Below are 10,849 nucleotides of genomic sequence, written 5' to 3' on the forward strand. Positions count from 1 at the left end.
CAGCCTATAACTTCAGGGCGTATGCAAAGACAAAAAGGAGCTGAAATAATGAAATAAATTCTGTTTACACTAAAGTTTAAACACAGTTAGTTTGGGGGCTTTTGTTTTTTGGTTGGTTTTTTTTTTTCCCCTCTCTTGCTTTTCTTCTCTGGGAGCAATTAAAATAATTGTATTTCTTAATTGCCATAAGACTTGCTCCTGCAGACATTAAGAAGTGTGTAGAAAAGGAGCTAGTTCTTTCTGAAATAGTTAGTGAAGATGATCACATTTTCTCCAACAAAATGAAGGTCTTCCCTGACTAGAGCTTATAGATATGGACAGAGGTCTGAGAAAGGTGATTAATGTTTGACAAGGTAGACGCACAAGATAGAGGTCTGTCCTGAAGATGGGTGGGCCAAGCTCTTTCAGGCCCCACCTTCAGGCCCCATTGACAGCACTGAGGTGGGCAAAACTGGAACGTGCTGAAGAAGAAATGATTGAGTAGTACCAGAAGATGAAAGAGCAGAGGTTTGAGGAATTGATAAAGATGATAGGATGGAGGTTTCCATGGAAATTTTGAGTTTTGTTTCAGTAGAAGCAAGTTTCTATAATCTGTCAGCAAAGATTGTCCATCCAAACATAGATGGACAGAGACAAGGTTGCGCAGTGTACTGGATTACTTTCTGTTCAGTAAAAGTATTGTGAGAATATCTTTAATTTTCTATATGAATATTATTAAACTTTGAGTTTGGTGCAAAGAACAGGGAATTTTACAGCTTATTCTGGGCACTGCAGTTCTCATCATGAAGTTATTAGCAAGAAGGAGTGAACAGTAATTGTGATAGAACAACAAGGTTATAATCATAACTGGTTCTTACCAGTTAAAAATTATACTCCTGTGATCTCTGTTTTGCTGTAACTGGGAGCTACTTTTTAACTTGGGAAATTTTCAATAATGGAGCTAAGAAGGAAATTACTGGACATTTCTTTGAACAGTAAGCTTCCTAGAAATGCAGAGAGAATGTCATAATCAGTAGGTTCATGTATTTCAAAATGCTGTGTTCATCTGACAGTTCTTTCAATCATTTTTAGTAAAATACATCTGTAGCCATTGTGTAATCCCCCCCACACCTGTAAATTATAATGTGGAACGTCATGATTTATTTCATAGCATAAAAGCTGTTAAATGAATACTGACAGCACCATTAGCGTTCTGATCTTGAACTGAAGTGCAAGTCAGCTCTGCTTAAGTCATCATCCTCATGAGCCACAAATAAATGTGCAGTTAAAAAGGGTGCCATAGGTTAATCAGAGCTGAATTAGTAAAGAAAAATTAGTAAAGAAGTGAGCAATTCAGGAAATGACATGCTGAATCTCTTACTAACATCGGTTCTGTAAGTAGCCAATGCCAAAGACTCCAGAATACTAAAACATGGGCTGAAAACTTGATTCATTCTGAATGAACTAAGAGATATAGATAGTTTCAGCAGCTGAATCTTGTGCTGCGATTGCTTCCACCTACACCCAGTACCTTGTTCCCACTCTTGACAAGCAGAACTCAAGTGGGCTCCACACACCCTGGACTCCTCTCTGACCGCCGCCTTCTGGGAAGAGTCCTGGTGAAAAGTAAAGTAGAGATAACCAAATTAACTTAGCTAATAGTGTTCTTAATTTATCCCACCAAGAATCATCAAACATTGTTGTTCTGCCCTAAAGCCCAGATTCCTTGATATCAGCGTCCATAAAAGAAAATGAGTCCTTCTGCTTGTACTGCAATAAGATGTTTAATTTGTATTCTTAACCTCTTCTGAGCTAATGGTGATTCGTGACCATTTAAAGTATAAATCTACTTTTCCTGAAAATCATATTCTGTCTCATTTGTTCCCTAATGCAATGCTCCCCATTTTCTTGTTCTACACACTGAACCTTTTTTTTTTTCCCCTCTAGTCATATAGATACTACACATTGTCCTTTTTGGAGGTGAAAAACTGGATGCCTGTCCCTAGAACCTTATGAAGTCTGTTGTATTATAAATATTTATCACAATTATTGTAATACTAACAGCTGTGATCCTTTAACATGCAGAGCTTGTTTTATAAAGAACCAAGCGCTCTGTACCTCTTCCCAGTTTCCAAAAGATTTGAGATAGTTCCTGTTTGGCACTGTGCTAATGGGGCTCAACATACTTCAAGGAGGAACGGTTCCTTCTTAATGAGGAATAATTGTTTTCTCTCCCAATACAGCTCTCATCCAAAGTTTAGACATTATTTGTACCTTTACTTGCATTTTTATCTGAGCTGTTTAGTCCAATCTATTTGTCTATCCGAAGGGATCAGCAACATTCAAACTAAAACATAAACCACTCAACCTCCCAAACAGGTTGGTTGATTTGTTCTTAAGTCATCCATAATAATTTACAGCTTCTGTGAGAATCTCCAAATCCAACAAGTGTAGTTTGTGTATGGTCATTTATTAACTTTTTCCCCCTTAGGTGAACCCAGAACATCCCAAAAGGGGAATATAAATAATTTTCTTTTTTTTAAATGAAGTTAAATCAAATTTACCTTCCTTTTTCCCCCCCATTACTTATCAAAAGCATACTTCAGTAATTCCAAACTAACATACTTAAACTGAAATAACTGTTAAATAAACAACAAATAATGCTTTACTGATGTGCTGAGGTAATTTCTCATTCCAAATGAAATGTTTCTTTTCTCATCTAGAACTCCAAATGGGACCCTGATTAATGGAACAAGATGGCCAGTCTTCAGTAGTACTGAACAAAAATATTTGACGTTAAATACCGACACTTCAGAGATACTGACAAAATTACGCGCTCAGCAGTGCCGATTCTGGAATATTTTTTTTCCCAAAGTCCTGGAAATGACAGGTAAAAATGCTTTTAAAGATGCTTTCATATAACTTTTATACAAGGATCATTTGCTTGATATAACATGATACTTGTGTTTAAATCTTTCCGTTCCTATTTGTAACCGAATTCCCATGAGATGTTCAGATGTTGAACAAGATTGCCCATGCTGTGGTGAGGGTGTACCCCATCATGTGCCCTATGCTTCTGGCCATGGGCTCACCACCCTGTAGCACCCTGTTATGGACTAGGACAAAACCTGGGGACAGGCCAAGGCCCAGGACTTGTGCGGTGTGGATCTTCTCTGCCCCAAAATGCAGACGCAGCCACAACGGGAGACATTTTAGAGTGCTGCAAATCTCTGTTCTCAAGCTACCCCCTGCGAGGGTCTTGGCACTGCCTGGCTCTGGGTTCCGGGGGTACTGGAGAGTGCAGGAAAGACATTGCTAAAGGGGGAGCTCGCACTGGGATTTCTGGAGGCTTTAAACGTTCTGTATAAACTTCATGTATCTAAAGTACATTGTGGGATGTTATATTGGGATTATATTATCTATTATTTATGGGTTTATATTATTATGCAACTAATCCACAGAGGATATTATGTGCGTTGCTGCTGCCAAGAGGGGATTCTGTTCTACATCTCACATGAGATAGCCTTGTGTTTTATTTCTGGAGCGTTAGTCATTGATGACAACCCAGAGATTTCAGGATTTGCCTATGCAAAATAGAACTGATTTATGCCTGACCATGTATACAATAAGTTTATGAGATTTCACTACCTAGAAAAGTATAACAGGCTGTTTGAAACTTTCAGCTCAGTTTAACACAAAGGACTCATATTTTCTTTAGAAGCCCGATGCCATTGTTTTTGCAAAACTCACCGAATAGACCAAGCCCCTGTGCTTCTGGACTTTGAAGGGAACTGGTTTTATAAAGTGATTTTGCAGCTCTAGAACTGCATTCTGCAGTTTGACCGGGGCGGGGGGGGGAAGCAGGGAGAAGTCTCATTTAAAAAAGAAGACACACTTTTTAAATGTTAATTAGTAATTTACAAGCTTTCTGTAAGATTCAGTTTGAATGTTAGTCTTAAAAATATGTAAACTTTCACGGTGCACAGATGATTCTTTCTGAAATAATTTATTCCTTCCTCATTTGAACCTATAACTGTATTATGGCTCAACTTTTATGCCCTTTCAATTCAATAGATGTTTTTCAATTAAATCAAGACAAGCAAAATCAGTAGGTAAAATGAATAATTTATAAAGCGTACACTGTGATTTTAAAATCACAGTATACCAAATTATGGAAGGATTTTAGGGAGGTTTCAAAAATTCTGACAAGCTCTTTATGCTGAGCCAGAAGAACTGATCTATTTTACATATTTCTTTAACCTGTCTGTGAACCCCCATTGAGTAATGTGCATCTTACAAATGGACTGTGCATAACCAAATGCTCTGTGGCAGAGCAGAAGAGAGCATATCACCAGACATAGTTCGACACATCTTGGCAGGACAGTAGAGTTGCTTTGCATGGTCCTGTGGTGTGAGGGATGGCAAAGCAACACTCGGGATCTGCCAGGACACATAAATACATCACTTTGCCATATTCAGTAATTGAAAGCATAAATTTACATAATTTAATTAAAAGAAATTCCTGAGCATATTCTTAGCAAAAAGGAAAGAATCATTATGCCTGGATCCTAATACAGAAATGAGACAAGAATATTGTCAAGATGTAGGGCTGCTTTGTCATGCATCTACATCTATCAGTCCTTGAAATATTGTAACAGAAATACTATGGTTTTATATTTATGTTCCTTATACAATCTTATACAATTCTGACAAAGAAATCTTTAAGATTCTGCTTACAAACATGATATAACACTTTATATTGTAATAGTTCTCCTCACTGAAATATTATTTTGCATTCCTATCTCCTTTTATGCTCAAAGGACAGTGCATGCTGTAAATACACATATTCCCTCATTTTCTGAGGGTCTGTGTTTTGTATTACTTCTTCCATTGAAATATTCTTATAAAAAGAAGGTTGCTTTAATATATGATAGAAGATGACAGAGAACAAGAAGTAAGGAAATTTTATGTTATCATCATTACAAGTTATAGTTCAAATAGGGTTTTGATAGACAAAATGGAATTACATCAGTTAGAACCTGAAGAGGACAGTCAAACCGACTTATTTCGCTGAAATTGCAAGGGGATTTCTCATTGTGCCAAGTGATCGGAATTTGGTATGGATGTGCTTGGTAACGAGCCACCTGTTTAGTTACTGATCCACTCCTAGCACAAGCCTTGCTACCCCCTTGAGGTCTTCTCGGCATGTAATGCCTGGCTTCAAATGCGTTCAGCATCTGAGCAAGGCTGTTCCCATGACAGGCTGGGTAACACAGGTTCCTTGAGGCAGTTAAATATATGAGAGGAAAATATTTAGTCCCTGTCATCTTTAGGGTTAAGTATTTTCCATTTTCCTCAAGCAACAAAATCTGATATGTTCCAAAAAAAAAAAAAAAGTCATGGTTATGGATTGAGAAAACTAATAAGAAAAAAAATAAGCATAAGTATGTATGATTTTGGAAGATTTCTCATGTCTTCCCCTTCAATTTCAATATATAAAGTATAATTGAAGACATGAGTCAAAACATGTAGTTTTGTGTCTAGCTTGATAATAATCACTGGCAAGGTAAAGTAGACCTAGACATGCCTTACATGGTCTCTCAGTTCCAACCAGACGATTTCCACACATTTCAACCCTATCGCAAAGGCACCAAGAATACCCTCCATTCCCACTCACCCCAAGACAAGCTGGGAGCATTCAGCATTTAATATTTCATTCAAAGGTGTGAGCACTGGGACAATCACCAGAACTTTTTCTGATGACTGCTTCTAAAAGAAACACACCGGAGGGACAGTAAACAGTAAGTGACCCTTAAGTAGCTTTTAGAGCAATCATATGTCAATTATAAAAGCATCTATATTAGACTCTACCTCCTTAACACAATCTTTAAGGCATCTAGAGCCCTAACTATATATATATATATATATATATGCCTATTTCCTCTTGATTATAGAAAGCTGCAGGCAGCCAAGCTTTCCATTTATTGTTCCATTACTATTTTAGTGTGCCTAATACATATTTTTCTATTTTATTTGATATTACTGCATCATATATCATCTATAGAGAAATCAAACATCAGAGCAGCTAATATAAATACATTATATTTTAAAACAACCCTGAAAGATTTTGAATGTGGAGACAGAGAAAAGTTCAACCTTTTGACCAGTGAATAAGCAAGATAATTGTATTTGCTATGATCCTCCAAACAGTATCTGGATTCTATAGAGCAAAATACTCAGGGTAGTAAGACTATTAAAAATGTGACCAATTAGAAAATTTATCATCAGAATTAGCTTTCAATTTCCATAGAGCTAGCTGCTGCACTCATTATGCATGCAGAAAAGTGAACTAGTCAAAAGTAACCTCACCGATACTACTGCACCTACCGACAAAGTAAGATTGTACTCAGTGCACCTATGGGCAATGAGCCACGTACCTTAACAATCTGATTTCTTTCTAACTCCAGTACCTTGCGTCCCAGGTCACAGGAGAGATAACAGCCCTCACAGTATTTCATCTCCCAGAGAGCTCTATTGACTTTTGGAAGAAGAAAATAAAAAAAAAAATTAAAAGTCCGAAGTCCTTAAAAATACATATGAAAACAAATATACTTTTGTGGGTAAAAAAAAGCATTGATATTCAGAGCATGTGATTAAAAACATTGAATAGAGATACTGAAGTATAGATACTATTTGTTTTCTCCTTTCTGAACGCTCGTGTAGAAACTATCACTGTGAGAATCTACAGCACAGATAAACTTGTAGCATTTATCATACTAATGAATCAAGAAGTTTGCAGGTACTTGCATTTATGAGCTGTTGAGGACAGAAAAATTAATTCCAACTTGTCATCCCTTATTAATTATACTATATCATAACAGCTATATGGCCTTTGTCCTAATCTTAATATCACAAAAATACATTTAAGATTAGCACTTTATTGGCACATCTAGCAGTTCAACAAATGATGGTATGGAGGTAAATTTAACTTTGCTATAATACCATTAACGTAAGGGCTGTATGCCTGTGTGGAAAGAAAAGAAACGCCAGCTGTCTGCACTGACACTGCCAAAGAATTAAAAAACAAAAACACCTTTTTTTTTTGTCTCTTAAACTGGGACCTTTCTGAGCGCTGAGGTATGATTCATTGCCTACTGAAATCTCCCCTTTTCTCCTTGTAAACTTCACTGGGCTTTACATTAGGCTAACTGATATTACTATAAAGTTTGGGATTGCCTAAATGACTGCATAAAGCAAAATAACCTCACTGTATTATTAGCTGACTTCCGTAGTATTGCAGCACACTGTAGTAACCCAGTGCTCTGAGCTGTAATTATTGGTCAAGTTGAATTCTCTAATCTTTTTTTTTTTTTTGCCTTCTAGCTGTCAGCTCATCTAAGTCATGGGTGGTTGCTTCAAAGAGATTGATGATGTTGGTGATAATGGGATGCATTGACTTGTGACTTCAATTTGGATCTTATCACTGAAAAAAGCAAACAAATGGGAATCCAAGTTCTTATTTCAGTGTTTTCCTTCCCCCTTTTGTCTTTTAGATTCATAATGGTGGCTACTCTGAATTTCTTGTTGTCTGCTTTCTCTAGCTGACTCACTTCTTCACCGTGATCTTTAAGCGGCACTGAAATGCCTCATAATTTATACTCTAGAACAGTGACTTTTAATTGAAGATGTGTGTATGGTAGAGGTATTCCAGTTTCTAAAGTCTGTGGGCAGACTTCAAACACATCTAAACCTGAATAATTAAAGAAGGAACAGGTTTTTTTTAATTCATAAGTGGAGGCTTTGCCTGGATAAATAAAACTGGATACCCATAATCAAGAATAAGACAAGAAATAAGGTTGAGACATTTGTCTCCAAATAATTCTAGTACTGGTTCATACGCTAAATTACCAATCCATTTGACATACATGGAAAATTTGGCTTTACCTGAGACCCTGGCTACATCTTTAAATTACGAAACATGCAAAGGCCAGTTCTTAGAATCGGAAGTAAAATGTTGTGCATGTCTTATCCCCATAGTTCTGTAAGTCATATCTGCATAGCTTAGTAATCAAAATGTGGTTTTATTGTTACCAGCATTTACAAATCCTCTTTGAGTTAATGACAATTGTGGCCTGCAGAAAAAAATTTAAAAGTGATCTGAACTTTTCTTTGATCTCCAATGTAACCAAGCTTATTTACATCTTTGAACTGAGGGAGTGTGGTTAATTTTTTAATATTTTTTTCCTATATTTGTTCTTCACAATTTCCCTTTTGACTACAAGCAGAAGTACAGAACCTCCCCAAGAAAAAGTATCTTGGTTTTATTTCTGGTCTCACTGAAACCAAGAAGTAATGTAAATCTCATTTCAAAGTCTCATTAAATTGCCATCTGGATTTCCAGACCAAAAAGGTTTGGAAATGTTGAGCTAAACTGCAGATAAGCAACCAAATTACTGGATGCTTCTCCAAACTAAATCTCTGAATCTGTTAACTCTCTTTCCAGAATATTTTCTCTACTGATGTGTAAAACACAAAAGTATTTCATTTTCGCATAACCAGTTAAACTTGCAGTGCTGGCAGATCATAAAAGAGGAGAACAGGGTGTATTTATGGAGGGAAAGGGCCTATGCTCTACTGCAGCAGAAGAACATAAAGTCAAAAGAGCATAAAGAAACCATGGAACGGTTATCTCATGAACACAATTACCAAATTTTTTTGGAAGCAAGATATGTCAATATGGGACACTGAGATAATTAGGTCCAGAATGAATAAAGGCATTCATAGATCATAAATGGTTTCTAAACTTTAAGAAAAAGCGTACAACTGATCCAAAATAATAAGCCACAGTATGTAATACAGCCTACATACGTTATCTTTCCTTTAGTAGTTGTATGGGTTGTTCCTGCAAGGTCACTGTGTTTCTCCCTAGCGTTAATTACCTTTTGGGACTGGAGGAAGTAATCCCTGTCTGTAAAATACTCTGGGAACCTTGTAAAATGATATATTTTTATTACTCTTCTCATCCTCACCCTCTGCTCTGATGTCTATAACAAATTTGGCAATAAATATTGCCTTGGGACACAGGATTAGTCGGCAAATGCTTTATAGGCTAGAATGAAAAAGAAAAGAGAAGATGGTTTCATGTTGACAGAGTGCACATTTTACAGTATCCTTCTCCAAACTTGTTCCCCTTACACATTAAACTTGTGGATTTATTCCACAGTGGGGTGAAATCCTGGCCATCCATTGAAATCCATTGAAACTAATGGCAATACCATTGTTGCCTTGAACAAAGCTGTGATTTTACTGTATCTTTACAAGCGCTTATCTCAGTTTGCATATCGTAGTCTTCAGCGTATGCAGGTTTCACTGTAGAGTAGACTGAACCAAAGTAATATTTTGAGGATTTAAAAAAAAAAAAAAAGGTGGCTTTAAAATGACAGATTTGATGGACAGAATTATTATCCAAAAGCAGGAAGCCCATGCATAAGTGTATTTATTACCCTGCGGAGAGCCCAAATGATATCTTTGCAGTCCTTCCTTCCCGATTTAAAGATAATGTGTTAATCACTGAATTTTCAGTCATTCCAGGTTTAAGAAAAGAGACAAAAGACCACCCTATAATGTATTTGGAGCAAATGACATTGATAATCAAAATTATTTTTCAATTAGCATATAAAGAGATTCAAATTTAGATTAATGTAACCCATTTCATGTTTTACAGGAAATATTGATGAAGCAGAACGAGAGTGGAAAGCAGGATTCCATCGCTGGAACAATTACATGTCAGACTGGAAAAATCAATTTAATGATTATACTAGCAGGAAGGAGAGATGTACAGGCTCTAATTAATATGTTTACCCCTTCCAGTATGTCCATATTACTGTTCATCAGGCAAATATACATGTAGCTTTCTAACACTTCTAGCATTAAATATGTTATACAGATTAAAAAAATGTTATGGATATAATTTTGATTCCCCAGATCTTTCATTTATGTTTTATCTCATATCTCGATAAACAATATAAGGCACCCACACCCTTTGAAGCTTCACTGTGTTAAATAGGACTAGAGAGATTAAAGTCTGAAGATTAATGATGTACATATTATTATAAACACTAGCTACTTAAATTCACACTTCAAAGAAACAATGTAATCCGTTATTGAAAAATGGAATTTTTTTAATAGAAATAGCCGTGTTTTACAGTATTGCCATGCAAAACACAATCGGTTTTGATCTTTAGCTGCAGTGCCACCGCACTTAAACCTTGCTTCAGACATAATTTAATTGACATAAACATAAAGAGATAACAACTTTGCTGGACACACCAAATGATATTTGCCTGTTAGACCAAAAAGTTTTAAGACTGGCATTAAAGCCCGAATCATTGCTTCTTTATGGCCAAATCTGTAGGACAAAGCCATAGTAGGAGAGTATTCAAACTATGTATTGAAGGCCTAAATCATCAGCACTTTGTGTCCAAGTGCAATGGTGAAACAAGCCAGAAAAACTGATGCCTCTGCTTCTGCTATCCTCATTTTTCAAGGAGTAAAGACCTACAGATTCACGAAGTAATGAACTCACAGCTTTCCCTGCTCAGGCACCCACTGTCTTCAACTGGTAAAAGTCTCTGCTATGGAGGTAACCTCCAGTTATGATTTTTTTTGTCCACCAAGTAGCCTCCTAGTTAAGGGACAGCCTGTGTTTACTGGAACATGACGGACAAGTTTTTATACCTGCAGAAGAGCATCAATCTGCATGTCAGCAGGTTCATCAGAAATCAGCCATGAAAGCCCTGCTTAGCCAGCCAGCTCTCAACAGGAGAGTGGGACCTGGCCACAAATCCCTTGCTCCTCTTGGGAAAGGCTG

General features: G+C 36.7%; 1 protein-coding gene across 2 annotated transcripts in view; it reads left to right on the forward strand.

The window, feature by feature from the left end:
- The window catches only part of BCHE (butyrylcholinesterase), a 33,343-nt gene extending 23,313 nt beyond the window's left edge, over positions 1–10,030 (forward strand). For both annotated transcript variants that reach the window (XM_050902736.1, XM_050902735.1), the window contains exons 3-4: positions 2,703–2,869; positions 9,704–10,030. In XM_050902736.1, coding sequence (XP_050758693.1) covers positions 2,703–2,869; positions 9,704–9,831 — 295 coding nt within the window. In that variant the 3' untranslated portion in view covers positions 9,832–10,030. The remainder of the gene's footprint in view (positions 1–2,702; positions 2,870–9,703) is intronic.
- Positions 10,031–10,849: the final 819 nt, after the last annotated feature.

This window comes from Gymnogyps californianus, chromosome 10 (assembly GCF_018139145.2).
Source record: "Gymnogyps californianus isolate 813 chromosome 10, ASM1813914v2, whole genome shotgun sequence".
Lineage (NCBI taxonomy): Eukaryota > Metazoa > Chordata > Aves > Accipitriformes > Cathartidae > Gymnogyps > Gymnogyps californianus.